This window comes from Zootoca vivipara, chromosome 6 (assembly GCF_965207765.1).
Source record: "Zootoca vivipara chromosome 6, rZooViv2.hap1.1, whole genome shotgun sequence".
NCBI lineage: Eukaryota > Metazoa > Chordata > Lepidosauria > Squamata > Lacertidae > Zootoca > Zootoca vivipara.
In genome coordinates, this window is record NC_142589.1 from 96,405,611 (window position 1) to 96,421,988 (window position 16,378).

A 16,378-nucleotide genomic window follows, 5' to 3' on the forward strand; every position below is an offset into this window, starting at 1 on the left:
CCCTGCAGATGTCCTTTTTATTGCATGCTCAGGGCGGGGCTACCAGGGGTGGGGGGTCCTCAGCAAGGCGCTTTGGCACCCGCAAAAGTTTCGGGGCGGCCACTCTCCTCCGTTTTCACTCAGCGCGCATCTGGTTTATTTCCATACCATATTTTTCCTGTGCTGCAGCAGCAGCGTGGTTTTATGGAGGAAGATGGCAGAATGTGATAAAGTGAGAGAAATCTACCTCTGTTATCGTGTAAATAATACCCCTTAAATAAAAGACACCAGTCCAGAGGGCCCTTTCATATCCTCTGTTGCCCTTAATAATCGTAATAATAATTTTATTATTTGTTCCCCGCCCATCTGACTGGGATGCCTCAGCTTCCAACTGCTTCTGAGGTTGTTGTTTTTTTTACAATGAAGTGATGTAAATAATAATAATAATAATAATAATAATAATAATAATAATAATAGTGTGTTCTCAGCCATCATATTATCGGCTCTCTCTTCTTTTAAATTTCTTCCGAAATTTACATATATCTCCTTCTCCCTCACCCTCACCAGTGCCACTGCAAACCACCCTGAGACCTCCAGGTATAGATAGGGCGGTATATAAATTCAATAAATAATAATAATCACAACCAACTCACCCCCCCCTTCCATCTTCCCACCCGCCAACATTTTTTTTGCCCGTTATTTCTGTTATCGCAAGATCTTTGGTGCAGAGACTTAGGTTTCAAGTGCCGTAGCTTTATAGCATGATTTTAAATATATATATATATATAATAAAATAAATCAGCATTTGTTTTGGTTTTACATGGAAATTATATTTGGGGAGACAATGTGTTGTAGAAAAACAAGGTGCCATTCCTAGCCAAGGCCTCAGTGGCCGGCCAGGAAACTCAAAGTGCCATGTGGGGGGGGGAATATTATATTATATACACACACATAATGCAGCGTTTCTGAACACAAGTCACAGTAATTTCAGTATTGGACAACGAAATAGGGGTGAGCAGACTGGTTGTGAGGATTAGCACATTTCAAATCCAACACCTCCAGGTTATTATTGTTAAAACATAAGGCTACAAAAGCTCCGTAAAATAAAGACACACTCGTCTCCTTATAAATTAAAGGGGGTAGCCTCATTTGTTGTGGCCCCCATCCCAATTTCCTTGCTTGTATATGAGTTTTAAGGGGACTGCTCTGAAGATGAAGTAACCCCCGGGGTCTCTCTCCCTCACATACCGTACTTTCCCATGTATGAGACTAGGTTTCTTTACTCTAAAATAATGTTAAAAAACGGGGGTCGTCTTATACATGGGGGTCTTCTCCCCCCATTTTCAAAAATTTGAGTCTCCAGAAATAGAGACATACACAAGGAAAAATACGGTACACCCCCCCCCCGGATGTCTAATTCACCTCCTATTTTGTTCTCGAGAACATCCCCAACCCCAATCTCCTTTTAAAAATACCCAGCTTCATCTCTTTCCCAAATCCTGAAAGTATTTATATCCGTCCTGCCTTTCGGGGTGGGGGTGGGGGGCAGACACCGCAAAAGGAAAAAATAAACACTCCTGATCAAATAACATAAGCATTTTCCCCTTAATGGAAAATGGAAAGGGTGGGGGGAGGAAATGTAAGGGGTGTTTTCATTCCAAAGTAGTGCCTTTAAGGGAAAAAACATGGCAGGTTTCTTTTTCGTTTTTTTAAAATAGCTGTCTATAAATATTTCCATAGAGGAGAAAAGACAGCGCGGGACGTTAGCCTACAGAAGTTTGTTTCCAGCGCAGCTATCGGGGGCGAGAAAACGTGGAGCAAGGCCTGGATTTCTGCAGGTTCCAGGAGCAGACCTCGAAAGGGAGAAGATAAAGGAGGTGAAGATCCCATTGCAGGGCAAGGGCTTCTTGCTACCGTGGGGAGCCTGTTGGGTGAAGAGCAATTTTTCGGGTCACTGGAGGGATACTGGTTTGCTTGTGCTGGGGAGAGCGGCACAGCCCTCCGCTTGCAGAAGCAACGCCCAAAGGGGCCTTCTCCAGTCCAGTGCATCTCACCTCTCCATCCCTACGTTGCACACAAAGTCTCAAGCCGGAGTGGGATTTGAACCTGGACCACGCACAGCCCAAGCTCCGCCACCTCACCAGAGAGACCAACATTTGGAGAGAATCCAAGTCGGGCGGTTCATATGTGTTTAGACTGACCCCCAACGAATGCTCAAACTCAGTCTCACAGACGGGGCGGGGCGGGGGGGGAGGCCTTTTCTCAACCTGGCAAGGTTACCCCAAATCATTTTTTTTTAAAAAACGGAGTTGTCAGGGACGGAACTCGCAACCCTGTGCCCACAAAGCTTGCGGTCACCCATGGATCCTCTTCTCCCATGGGCTCTGTCCCCATTGAAACCACGCAGCTCCCAGGAGGAACGGGGAAGATTTATCCCCACGGCTGGGCTTGTGGCACAACCCAGGCTCCATGGGCGGAAAATGCAGGGAGGAAGACAGGAGGGGCGAGGCGTGGCCTTCTGCCCCTGGGCCCACGCCCGCCGTTGGCGTTCTTCCACAGTTTTCTCGGGAAGAGGGCAAGGAAACCACCATGGCGGACCTTTTCCGGTGGTGGAGAGGCCTTTCAAGACACACCCACCCCATGACGCCGCCAAGATGGCGCAACAACAGTGCCTTTCCCCAACCCCACTTCCCCCTTACGTCCCAAGGGGCAGGAAGGTGATATTCCCTTCTTGATCAAGACCGGCCTCGGTTGTCCTCCTTTCGGTCTCGGTGGCGGCCCCCGTGGCTGAGCCCCCATCACTCTGCGAGAGTGTCCTCTGGTTATCAAAGTTCTGCATTGCCAGCATGTTCCTTGGGGGGCTGCCCTGCTTGGCAATGGGGGACAGCAGAGGCTCGGGGGCTGACTCTGAGTCGTCGGTGGTCTCTGGGGTTTTCACATCGCTGTGATCCTCTTCCAGGGGGCTCTCTGCACCCGACTCCTCTCCGTCCTCCTCTTTCAACGTGAGCTGGAACTGGAACTTGTCGGGAGCTCCTTTCTCGGATGCCAACTCGTCGAGGGGTGGCGGGGGGCTGTGTGGGATCATACTCTGGTACCATTCACGGTTGTCTTCGAGGGTGTCCAAGATCTCCTGGGCATCCGGGTGGACGAGGTCAGCCCAGGTTTCCCAGAGCGGGTGAGCGATATAGTCTATAAATCCCACCTGCCAGAAGAGAGACAAAGACGGGGGCTGAGAGGACGCAGAAGCAAGGAACGCCCTTCCCTTCCCAGGACACCAGTCTCAATTCAAAGCCAAAGCCCAAAAAATAAAATACAAGGTGTGACCGGAAAGTTCGGTGGTCTGCTTCTTCCAGGTGTGCCTGGAGTTGTTCAGCAACCACTCGCTCAATCACCTTGCCCAAGAATGGAAGATTTGAGACTGGGCGATAGTTGGCCATATTGGCTGCATCTAAAGATGTTTTTTTAAGAAGAGGTTTGTTGTTTAGTCGTTTAGTCGTGTCCGACTCTTCGTGACCCCATGGACCAGAGCACGCCTATTTCAGCAGGTGTGGGAAGGCTCCCTCACAGAGAGAAGCATTCACCACCCCGCAAAGCCCATCGCCCAGCCCTTCCCAGCTAGCTTTTATAAGCCAGGATGGGCAAGGATCAAGGAGACAGGTGGTTGGTTTCATAGAATAATAGAATCATAGAGTTGGAAGAGACCACAAGGGCCATCCAGTCCAACCCCCTGCCAAGCAGGAAACACCATCAAAGCATTCTTGACATATGCCTGTCAAGCCTCTGCTTAAAGACCTCCAAAGAAGGAGACTCCACCACACTCCTTGGTAGCAAATTCCACTGCCGAACAGCTCTTACTGTCAGGAAGTTCTTCCTAATGTTTAGTTGAAATCTTCTTTCTTGTAGTTTGAATCCATTGCTCCTTGTCCGCTTCTCTGGAGCAGCAGAAAACAATCTTTCTCCCTCCTCCATATGACATCCTTTTATATATTTGAACATGGCTATCATATCACCCCTTAACCTTCTCTTCTCCAGGCTAAACATACCCAGCTCCCTAAGCCGTTCCTCATAAGGCATTGTTTCCAGGCCTTTGACCATTTTGATTGCCCTCTTCTGGACATGTTCCAGCTTGTCAGTATCCTTCTTGAACTGTGGTGCCCAGAACTGGACACAGTACTCCAGGTGAGGTCTGGCCAGAGCAGAATACAGGGGTACTATTACTTCCCTTGATCTAGATGCTATACTCCTATTGATGCAGCCCAGAATTGCATCTCTCGTCCAAGCAGCCTGTCCACATCTTCGGAGGTAACAGATTGAAATTGATCCTACGCAATTTGACTAGACAGGACTCTAGCATTCCCTTGTCCCGGCCCTGCTCCCACGGTGGAGTCTACCTCTTCCCAAATCTGAGCAACTTTATCTGCAAAAAACTTTGCAAAATCATTGCAGGAGATAATGTGGCCTGTGCTGGGCCCCGATGGAACAGGTGGTTCCGCTAAATTGCGAACCACCTGAAAGAGTCTCCTGCTGTTGTTTTCTGCAGATGCAATAGAGGCGGTGAAGAAAGTCTTCTTTGCCGCCGCTATCACCACTTGTTAGGCTCGACACTGAGCTCTAACCCTTGTCCGGTCAGCTTCAGAATGAGTTATCTGCCACCGGCGCTCTAGCCGTCTCAGCGATTGTTTCATTGCCCTCAGATCCGTGGAAAACCACGGGGCTGTCCGGGCTCCATGCAATCCACGGGGCTGTCCGGGCTCCACCAGGGAATCGGCTGAAAGGCCATCAACATTGGAAAAAACATCCCCTACCACTCTCTGGAAACCATTTGGATCCATTAAGTGGCGGGGGCGGACCATCCGAATCGGTCCCACCTCCCTGCAGAGGGGAAGGGTTGCAGAGAAGTCCAGTTGCACCAGGTAGTGATCTGACCATGGCACTTCTTTAGTTTTGCTTTTACTTAGTGTCAGATCACCAACATCCATAGAGGTAAAGCCCAGGTCCAAGGCATGTCCGTGGCTATGAGTTGGGCCAGACTTATTCAGGGACAGCCCCATGGAGGCCAAGCTTTCCACGAAGTCCTGAGCGGCCCCTTGTAAGGCTGTGTCGGCATGGATGTTAAAATCCCCTAGGACAACCAAGCTAGGCGTCTCCAGGAGAACATCCGCCACAACCTGAAGCATCTCAGGCAGGGAATCCTTGGTGCAGCAAGGAGGTCGGTACACCAGAAGGAATCCTGTACTGCCCCTATTGCCCAACTTCCAGAACATGCACTCAGAGAACTGGGTCTTTCCAATAGGACGCCTGGTGCAAACTAATGACTTCCTAAAAATCACTGCAACCCCCCCCCCCTGCCCACAATGCCTGGGTTGCTGTGCGTAAGAGAAACCTGGTGGACAAGCAGTGGCAAGAACGGGCCCATCGGCTTCATCCAACCAGGTCTCCGTTACACATGCCAGGTCAAGTCCTCCATCCACGATCAAGTCATGGATGGCAGTGGTCTTATGAATCATTGACCTGGCATTGCACAGCAGCACCTTCAGGTCATGTGGGTATCCCTTGCTGATTCCAGTATCCGTCTGGTCGGACCAGACCCGGAGGCAGGGATAGTCCTCAGACAATGACTGCGCCTGCCTCCTTGGTAATGACATGGTCTGGTCTTAGCATAACTCCTCCTCCTACCCGTGATCACTGAGATCGGTTGTCCCAGTGCCACACCCCCCCCCCCCGGTGGAACCTGCCCCAGCCATTTTGTTGGCTGGGACCCACTCCCAGGCAGCCCTGACCCCTCCCCTTAAGAACAAAATAAAACCTATATAAGCACACACACAAAAACACAGTAAAACAATAAAAACCAAAAACAATAACAATTACAAATGTGCCAAAATTAAACAAATTCCCAAACTAAACATCCCTCCCAACCACCCCACCACAAAGTATTTAAAAAGGTAAAAAAGAAATTTAAAAAAACAACCCTCAACCCATCGAAAAGCCCCCCCCCCCCGGCACACCCACCTGGGACTTCTCTATGGAGGCGTTGTGCTTGTCGCACATGGGGCTTATCTCCATGCCCTTCTCCCGCTCCCGGTCTCCCTGGTGGAAGAATTCCACCATGATCCGGTCCGTCCACTGGCGGTACAGCTCCAAGGGTTTGGTTGGGTTGCTGAGGTCTGCGCAGTGAACGATGTTCTGCAGCACCTGGAAGGGCAGATATGTGTCGCTGTCAAGCATGAACCCTCGGGTGAAATTTGGAGGAACATATGGAACATTTTGGACTCCCAGCTGTCCATGGAGGCGCAGGTCAGTTCTGTGTCCAGGGCGGCTATCTACCAGCTCCATCTGGGACGCAGGATGAGACCCTCCCTGCCCGCAGGCTGTCTGGCCAGAGTGGTCCATGCTCTAGTTATCTCCTGCTTAGAGTATTGCCATGCACTCTACGTGGGGCTCCCTTGGAAGGTGACCCAGAAACTGCAACTAATCCAGAATGTGGGAGCTAGACTGGAGACTGGGAGCTGCCACCAAGACCACATAACACCGAAAGACCTACATTGGCTCCCAGTACATTTCCGAGCACAATTCAAAGGGTTGGTGCTGACCTCAGAAGCCTTAAACGGCCTTGGCACAGTAGACCTGAAGGAGCGTCTCCACCCCAGACACTGGGGTCCATCTCCTGAGGGCTTTCTGGCGGTTCCCTCCCTGCGAGAAGTGAGGTTACAGAGAACCAGGCAGAGGGCCTTCTCGGTGGTGGCACCTGCCTTGTGGAATGCCCTCCCACAAGATCCCTAGGAAATAAAAAAACTATCTGACATTTAGAGTAGATTAGAAGCCATCTGAAGGCAGTCCTCCTTAGGGAAGTTTTTAATGACTGATGTTTTAATGTATTTTAAATCTTTTGTTGGAAGCCGCCCAGAGTGGCTGGGGAAACCCAGCCAGATGGGTGGGGTATAAGTAATAAGTTATTATTCTTATTCTAAAAGAAGTTTCACCTGAATGCGGTCGGAGTAGTTATCCAAAAGCAAGACCCCCAAACTGGTGACTTTCTTGGTCTCTACCATCGTCTTCAGATCAGCCAGAAGATTCATGTGTTTGGACATATCTGTCGCCAGGACCTGAGACCAGAAACCGCAGGGGGGAAATGGATTTGATTTCTGATTATTCTATGCCACATTCCATTCAAATGAATCCCAAAGCAGCTTGCAAACAACAAATAATAACACCGTGATAAAACGTATTAGAACATCACAAATACAGCAAGCAAATCAGCCGTGAAACCTTTGCAATCTATAAAATACTGTGAACAAGGCGACAACTAAAAAATAAGCCAAACATCGCAACTAAAGGAAAAGCCGTATTATATGATTAACAAATAAACATGGCATTTATAATCTATCAAACAAAAGAAGCAATATTAAACCAAACAGCAGCCCCCCCAAGAAGCGAAGCCCTGAGCTCCTCACCATGTCAATGGCCATCTTGCGGAGAGACTGGCGTTGCTTTTTGGAGATGTTCTGGAAGATGTCACAGTTTTCCTCTTGCAAGAGCTTGAAGCCCACAGCCAGGTGGTGGTTCTCAAGTACCGACGCATCGTTGTACATCAGGGCCAGCTCCGAATCTAGGGATGGGAAAAGGGCGCTCAGTTTGGCAGGTGATCTCTCCGGATCAGAGGAGGCCATACATGTGGGTGAGAAGGAGAGGAAGGGAGCAGATTCACATAGGGGCTTGAAGCAGCCGACCAACATTTTGTGGGAATGTTCAGGGTGGCAGAAGAGGATATATTGTTTATTAATATCCTTCCTAACTTTCGCTAGCAAGTTCCTTTATGTAGCCGAGTTACATTTCCCTTTATCCAAGGATTTAAAACTTTATCCAGGATTTAAAACTTCAAAGCCAAATTGAGAGTATCTGGGTCAAAATTAAGGGAGGGAAAAATAACAGTGATCTCATTGTGGGACAGGTACGGTAGGTAGCCGTGTTGGTCTGAGTCGAAGCAAAATAGAAAAAAATTCCTTCAGTAGCACCTTAAAGACCAACTAAGTTTTTGTTTTGGTATGAGTGTCAGACCCTTATATATATATACAGAGGGTGGTGGGGGTGGGTGGGAATGGGTGATGGGCTGATATTGCCTACAGACAGCCACCCAATCTTAAACAACTCCTCACTCATAATAATACAACCACCAGACTTAACATGGACACTGGTACCAGAGCCTGCAATAAACCCAGATGCCAACTTTGCTGCCACATACACCCGGACAACATCATTACTGGCCCCAACAACATCCAACATACCACCTCAGGACTATTTAATTGCTCATCTTCTAACATTGTGTATGCCATCAAATTCCAACAGTGCCCTTCAGCTCTCTATATTGAACAGGCCAAACCCTACGCCAAAGGATAAATGGACATAAATCTGACATCAGGAACCATAAGACAGAGAAGCCAGTAGGAGAACACTTCAATCTCCCAGGACATTCTATACAAGATCTCAAAGCAGCTGTTTTATTACAGAGAAATTTCAGAAACAGACAAGAAAGAGAAGTTTCTGAATTGGAACTAATTACCAAGCTTAAAACCATGGAGCCACCTGGGATGAATAGAGACATCAGATTCTTATCTCACTATGCATGATCAAGCTTTCTTTAGTGCCTCAGCCCTTGCTTTCCCCCCCCCCCGGACTAATTGCAGTAATCAGCAGTCATTAACAGCCATCCCAGGTTTACCACTCCCATTCCCACCCACCCCCACCACCCTCTGTATATATATATATAAGGGTCTGACACTTCTGTTTCTAGTGTATCTGAAGAGGTGTGCATGCACACGAAAGCTCATACCAAAATAAAAACTTAGTTGGTCTTTAAGGTGCTACTGAAGGAATTTTTTTCTATTTTGCTCATTGTGGGAGTTTACTATAGACCCCCAAGCCAAACAGATGATGCCTTCCTGAAACAGATGACCAAGCATTCAAAAGGAAGTGAGATAGTAGTAATGGGGGATTTCAACTATCCTGATATTTGTTGAATGTCAAACTCAACCAAGAGCATAAGGTTGAACATATTCCTCAGTGGTCTTGCAGATAATTTCATTGTCCAGAAAGTGGGAGAAGCAACAAGAGGATCAGCCATTTTAGATCTGGTCCTATCCAATAGTGATGACCTGATTAGTGGGGTAGAAGTGGCAGGATCATTAGGTGGGAGTGATCATGCTCTTCTGGAGTTTATTATACAGCGGAAAGGAGCAACCAAGCATACTAAGACTCAAATTCTAGACCTTAAGAAAGCCAACTTCAGAAAACTTAGGTAAACGCTGGGTGAAATCACATGGACTAATACTAAAAGAGAAGGGAGTTCATGATGGTTGGGAGTTTGTTAAAAGGGAGATATTAAAAGCACAACTTCAGGCAATACCAATGAGACGGAAACATGGAAGGTGCCTAAAGAAGCCAGGGTGGCTATCTAAAGAACTTTTAACTGAGTTAAGATTTAAAAGGGATATGTACCAAAAATGGAAAAAGGGGGAAACCACCAGAGAGGAATTCAAACAAATAGCCAGCACGTTGTAGAGACAAAGTCAGAAAAGCTAAAGCACAGAATGAACTCAGGCTCGCTAGAGAGGTTAAAAGCAACAAAAAGGGCTTTTATGGGTATGTCCGTAGCAAAAGGAAGAACAAGGAGACAGTGGGGTCACTTAGAAGAGAAGATGGTGAAATGCGAACAGGGGACAGAGGAAGGGCAGAACTCCTCAATGCCTTCTTTGCCTCAGTCTTCTCCAAAAAAGAAAACAATGCCCGACCAGAAAAATATGGAGCAGATGATTCAGCAGGGGAAACACAGCCCAGAATAAGTAAGGAGGTAGTACAAGAATAAAAGTCAGCATGGGTTTCTGAAAAATAAGTCATGTCAGACTAATCTGATCTCATTTTTTGACAGAATTACAAGCCTGGTAGATGAAGGGAACGCTATGGATGTAGCCTATCTTGATTTCAGCAAGGCCTTTGACAAGGTGCCCCGTGATATTCTTGTAAAGAAGCTGGTAATATGCGGGCTAGACAATTCTACCATTCAGTGGATTTGTAACTGGCTGACTGACCGAACCCAAAGGGTGCTCATCAATGGCTCCTCCTCATCCTGGAGAGTAGTGACTAGTGGGGTGCCACAGGGTTCTGTCTTGGGCCCAGTCTTGTTCAACATCTTTATCAATGACTTGGATGATGGGCTTGAGGGCATCCTGAGCAAGTTTGCAGACAACACCAAATTGGGAGGGGTGGCTAATACCCCAGAGGACAGGATCACACTTCAAAATGACCTTAACAGATTAGACAACTGGGCAAAAGCAAACAAGATGAATTTTAACAGGGAGAAATGTAAAGTACTACACTTGGCCAAAAAATTGAAAGGCACAAATACAGGATGGGAGACACCTGGCTTGAGAGCAGTACATGTGAAAAGGATCTAGGAGTCTTGGTAGACCACAGACTTGACATGAGTCAGCAGTGCGATGCAGCAGCTAAAAAAGCCAATGCAATTCTGGGCTGCATCAATAGGAGTATAGCATCTAGATCAAGGGAAGTAATAGTACCACTGTATTCTGCTCTGGTCAGACCTCACCTGGAGTACTGTGTCCAGTTCTGGGCACCACAGTTAAAGAAGGATACTGACAAGCTGGAACGTGTCCAGAAGAGGGCAACCAAAATGGTCAAAGGCCTGGAAACAATGCCTTATGAGGAACGGCTTAGGGAGCTGGGTATGTTTAGCCTGGAGAAGAGAAGGTTAAGGGGTGATATGATAGCCATGTTCAAATATATAAAATGATGTCATATAGAGGAGGGAGAAAGGTTGTTTTCTGCTGCTCCAGAGAAGCGGACACGGAGCAATGGATTCAAACTACAAGAAAGAAGATTCCACCTAAACATTAGGAAGAACTTCCTGACAGTAAGAGCTGTTCGGCAGTGGAATTTGCTACCAAGGAGTGTGGTGGAGTCTCCTTCTTTGGAGGTCTTTAAGCAGAGGCTTGACAGGCATATGTCAAGAATGCTTTGATGGTGTTTCCTTCCTGCTTGGCAGGGGGTTGGACTGGATGGCCCTTGTGGTCTCTTCCAACTCTAGGATTCTATGATTCTATATGCACTGCAGATAGCTGGTTGCAGGCTCGTGTGAGCCTCTCACTATTGTATAATTCAGTCTGTCTTCAGATTGAATTGTACGTTCCTGTTAAGTTCCCTTGAATCCCTCTTAAAAGAATAAAGACGCCACAATCTTATTCAAAGTTAATGAAAGAAGTTGACTGATATCCTTTCAGAGTTGGATTCCTGAAGACAGACTTAGTTACAAATATGTACATGTGGATCTGCCCCATATGGGGGAATAATCCCAGTGCTTCTAAGAGCTAGCAGAGCAGTCCTAGCTAAAAGCTGGTCAAACAAAGAAGGAAGTCAAAAGGAGAGAGGGGTGCTGCGTGACTTTCCCTCGCATGTCTTCTCTAGCATTACAAGGAATGTTGTACTGGACTGCCTCTCATGGATCACTTCCTGTCTCACCTGTCTGGAGCATCTTCCCTCTGTGTGTGACCAGGTAGATGGGCGTGACCCTGGCAGACCCCATCAAAGGGCCGGTCATGCAGCCATCATCCCTTCTTCTTCGATTTATTCCATCTCGATGTCCTTTGCTGTCTGCTGGCTCTCCGCCAGCAGCACACGGGCTCAGTCCCCACATGGGATAAACCCCCTCTCTCTTCTGTAACTACAAGCTAGAGCCTGCCTTCAGGATCATACTGCGAACTAAATGTAAGTAAACTTCTTGTTCCTTTCAAGAGAAGACTGTTGGGTCTTGACTGCCTCTCATGGATCACATCCTACAGTTTGCATAACTATCAGGCTACAAGAGGCCCCTTTCCTAGTCCAGCATCCTGTACTCACAGAGGCCACCCAAATATTGTCATGAGCGCTTGTGAAAAGGATCTACTAGCCCTAGGAACATGAGTCGACAGGGTGATGCAGCCGCAAAACAAGCTCATTCTAGGCTCCCTCAGCAGAAGTCCAGTGTTCCTCTCAAGGGAAGTCATAGCCCTGCTCTGTTCTGCCTTGGCCAGACCGTCTCTTGTTATTGCTTTTTGCACTTCACTTGGGGATGTCCTATGGAAAGTGGGGCAAACCTGCCCCAGGTCAAGGAAGGAAGGACTGGAGGCGTCCTTCTTGGGAACAGCTGGAAAGACGGGAATTGCCCCCAATCAGCCGACATGGCTCACTCACTGGTGTTGATCAGGAACTGGTTAGAGACCCCGGGATGGTCGACGTCGTGGATGGCGGCGGCAAAGATGGCAGCCAAAATCTCCAAGTCGGTGAAGACAGCCTGGAGCGAGCAGTTGGAGGGGAGACACAAACGGGAGGAAAGTGAGCAGAACTCTAACTGGGGACCATTGGCACGGTCAGGAGGCAAGTGATCACTGTGGTCCTCTAGGCTGGATTACCACAAGGCTGGGGCAGAATGTGGCCACCAGTTTTCTGGTGGGGGAATCAACGACTGAGCCAGGCTCAAGGTCTTCCTATCAATTCACAAGCCCATGAACAACATTTATTTTATTGCATTTATCTATTAAATTTCTATGGCCTCCTTCATCCAAGGACCGCAGGGTAGCTTGCAATATAAACTGTTCCCCAAGTTGACAAGCAACGAAAAACCAAGGCTTTAGTGCAGGCACTCCCAAACTCGGCCCTCCAGATGTTTTGGGACTACAATTCCCATCATCCCTGACCACTGGTCCTGTTAGCTAGGGATGATGGGAGTTGTAGTCCCCAAACATCTGGAGGGCCGAGTTTGGGGGTGCCTGCTTTAGTGTCATCAGCCCAGTCCTGCAGAAAGAACTCTCTGCCACTAGAGATTCAGCAGGTCGTATGGCCGTCTGCCATGGATGCTTCAGCTGAGACGCCTGCATTGTAGAGGGTTGGACTGGATGACCCTCAGGGTCCCTTCCGATGCTACAGTTCTATGACACCGCCAGCCACAAGGTAAAAAGAAGGCCAGTGGAGTTATGTCGCGTGGCCCCCAAACCCTTCCCCTCCCCGCCTCCCCCAGAATTCCCTCTTCACCTCCAGAGCCGGCATGGAGAGCAGGACGTGGGTGGACTGGGCCACGTCCGCCGCGTGGATGTTGTTGTGGTAGGCCACATCGGCGTGGTAGTGGTCCTCTAAGGTCATCAGGAAGGTAATGAAGGTGTCCGCGGGGATTTGGAAAGATTTCAGCAAGTCTCTTTCCTGCGGGGCGAGGGGTGCAGAAGAAGGCATCACTGACTTGTCAGTCATTTAAAAAGCACTTTTTAAAAAGCAGGGCGGCGGTCTCAAAACGGAGTCTCTAGGCAGGGAGCCTGTGGCCTCTCATTCCGTGCGCCACTGTGGCCTGAGGCTTTTGAGCAAGTGAGGGGCCATAGGACAGGTGTCAATTAAATGGTGCACATTCGTGGGCTGAATGTCGGGAGATTTGGGGCAGATTAAAGGAAGGACTTCTTCTCCCCCCACCCTTTAAAATTTATTTATTGGCCCAGTATACCTGAAGGAGCGTCTCCACCCCCATCATTCTGCCCGGACACTGAGGTCCAGCGGCGAGGGCAGCGGCGTAGCCTGGCTGCCCAGGGCAGAAAACTCAAAGGCAGGGGGCGGGGTGTCCGTGGCGCGCATGCGTCCCGCGTCATGGCGCATGCATCCTGACGCACGGCGCATGCACAGGAGGCATGCGACGTGGCAAACCGCGGAGCAAGCCGCGGAGTGAGGCAGTCTCACTTGCATCAGGGCTTCTGCTCAATGGTGGCGGCGGCGTTACGCAGCGGTGGCGGCCCTGCCCCCCCATTACTACGCCTTCTGGCGGTTCCCTCATTGCGAGAAGTGAGGTTACAGGGAACCAGGCAAAGGGCCTTCTCGGTGGTGGCACCCGCCCTGTGGAATGCCCTCCCAGCAGATGTCAAAGAGATAAATAACTCCCTGACATTTAGAAGACATCTGAAGGTAGCCCTGTTCAGGGAAGTTTTTAATGTGTGATATTTTAATGTATTTTGAATTTTTGTTGGAAGCCGCCCAGAGTGGGTGGGGTACAAATAATATATTATCATCATCATCAAATTAAAATTTTACAGAGCTATATCAAACATGAATAATCAAAACAAGATTCCAAGGAATCTCCTGGACTTCCACCCTCCCCTTTGTGGGTCCTATTATGAATCCTTCTCTCCCACATCTTTTATGACGATCCAAATCGATTACATCGATTACAGTAGTAGCACCCGCCCTGTGGAACGCCCTCCCATCAGATGTCAAAGAAATAAACAACTATCTGACTTTTAGAAGATATCTGAAGGCAGCCCCTTTGATGAATTATTGTATTTTAATATTTTGTTGGAAGCCACCCAGAGTGGCTGGGGAAACCCAGCCAGATGGGTAGGGTATAAATAAATAAATTAATAATTTATTATTATTATTATTATTATTATTATTATTATTATTATTACTACTACTACTACTACCACTATTACTATTACATCTCCACTGTGTCCAGAATTCACCCTTAAACTACAAGTGATATAAACTACAGGTGATATTTTAACTGTTTACAATGCTCTTTAAGAGAAGTTATCAATTTCCCCCGTCCCTTTTTAAAATGTTGGCCTTCCTGATTTCTGATCCTCCCGGTCATTTTACCCAAGTCCATCAACTTTGCCTGCCATTCTTCTCTGGTAGGAGAGGAAGGACTTGTTTTGATGCGGCGCAAACTGCGGAACTCATTGCCACGGGAGACAGCCATGGTGTCCAAGATAACATAGCCCCATATCTATGCACCGCAACCGAGTGTCTTGGCAGCTATTCTGCACTCTATGGAGCAGCTGCAGTAACTGGGGCCCTCTCCACCAGTTGATGGACCTCTCCCCGATGGGCTACGCTAACACAGCTGGGCACTGTGCCTGCGTGGCAACCACCTCTGCTCCTCCCTTTTCAATCCTCTCTTGGGGGCATTGTTATACAGTGGTTCCCCTCCTTCCTCCTGGGCCGTGTCCGGAAAGTGGTGTTGGAAGATGAGTGTTCAGACCCCTAGGTTCTCACTTGTGGGGTGCCTCAGGGCACCATCCTCTCCCCCATGCTTTTAAATATCTATATGAAGCCGCAGGGAGAGATCACCAGGGGGTTTGGGCTGGGTGTCCATCAGCATGCGGATGATACCCAGCTCTACCTCTCTTTTAAATCAGAACCAGTGACGGCGGTGAAGTTCCTGTGTGAGTGTCTGGAGGCGGTTGGAGGATGGATGGCGGCTAACAGATTGAGATTGAATCCTGACAAGACAGAAGGACTGTTTTTGGGGGACAGGAGGCGGGCAGGTGTGGAGGACTCCCTGGTCCTGAATGGGGTAACTGTGCCCCTGAAGGACCAGGTGCGCAGCCTGGGAGGCATTTTGGACTCACAGCTGTCCATGGAGGCGCAGGTCAATTCTGTGTCCAGGGCAGCTGTCTATCAGCTCCATCTGGTATGCAGGATGAGACCCTCCCTGCCCGCAAACTGTCTTGCTAGAGTGGTGCATGCTCTAATTATTTCCCGCTTGAACGCCTGCCATGCGCTCTATGTGAGGCTACCTTTGAAGGTGACCCGGAAACTACAATTAGTCCAGAATGTGGCAGCTAGACTGGTGACTGGGAGCGACCGCTGAGACCATATAACCCCAGTCCTAAGAGACCAGCACAATTCAAAGGGTTGGTGCCGACCTTGAAAGAACCAAGCAGCCTCAGCCCAGTAGACCTGAATGAGGGTCTCCACCCCGGACACCGGGGTCCCTCTCTTGAGGGCCTTCTGGTGGTTCCCTCCCTGCGAGAAGCCAAGTTATAGGGATCCGGGCAGAGGGCCTTCTCGGTAGTGGCGCCCGCCCTGTGGAACGCCCTCGCATCAGATGCCAAGGAAATGAACAACTATTTGACTTTTAGAAGACATCTGAAGGCAGCCCTGTTGAGGGAAGCTTTTAATGACTGGTTTTTAATCTTTTGTTGGAAGCCGCCCAGAGTGCCTGGGGAAACCCAGCCAGATGGGTGGGGTATAAGTAATAAATTATGATGGGAGATGGTGGTGCAGAAGAGGCTGGCTGGTACAGGTCCCCACTGCCCCCCTCCCCATCAAAGCCCCCAGGGCCCCCTCTCACCTGGAAGATGCTGTACATGACGACTGTCAGAGGGCGGTGGCCGGAGTACTCGGAAATCTTGAAGACATCCAGGCCCCACTTGTTGACGTCTTCCAGTTCCTAAGGAGGAGAGGGCAAGAGAGCACAGAACTTTAAAGAAATCTTTGGCAGAGAGATCGTAGCCAGAAGCACCCCAGAGCCATAAATATAAAGAGAAAATTAACAGCACCTCACTGGGTGGAACTGAAATATTCCACTCCAAAG

General features: G+C 48.7%; 1 protein-coding gene across 3 annotated transcripts in view; it reads right to left on the minus strand.

The window, feature by feature from the left end:
• Positions 1–711: 711 nt before the first annotated feature.
• The window catches only part of LOC118087071 (3',5'-cyclic-AMP phosphodiesterase 4C), an 84,127-nt gene continuing 68,460 nt past the window's right edge, over positions 712–16,378 (minus strand). For all 3 annotated transcript variants that reach the window (XM_088671285.1, XM_035119374.3, XM_035119373.3), the window contains 7 exons: positions 16,136–16,234; positions 13,057–13,221; positions 12,220–12,319; positions 7,431–7,585; positions 6,960–7,082; positions 5,989–6,171; positions 712–3,181 (listed from right to left, as the gene is read on the minus strand). In XM_088671285.1, the coding sequence (XP_088527411.1) occupies positions 2,675–3,181; positions 5,989–6,171; positions 6,960–7,082; positions 7,431–7,585; positions 12,220–12,319; positions 13,057–13,221; positions 16,136–16,234 (1,332 nt within the window). In that variant the 3' untranslated portion in view covers positions 712–2,674. The remainder of the gene's footprint in view (positions 3,182–5,988; positions 6,172–6,959; positions 7,083–7,430; positions 7,586–12,219; positions 12,320–13,056; positions 13,222–16,135; positions 16,235–16,378) is intronic.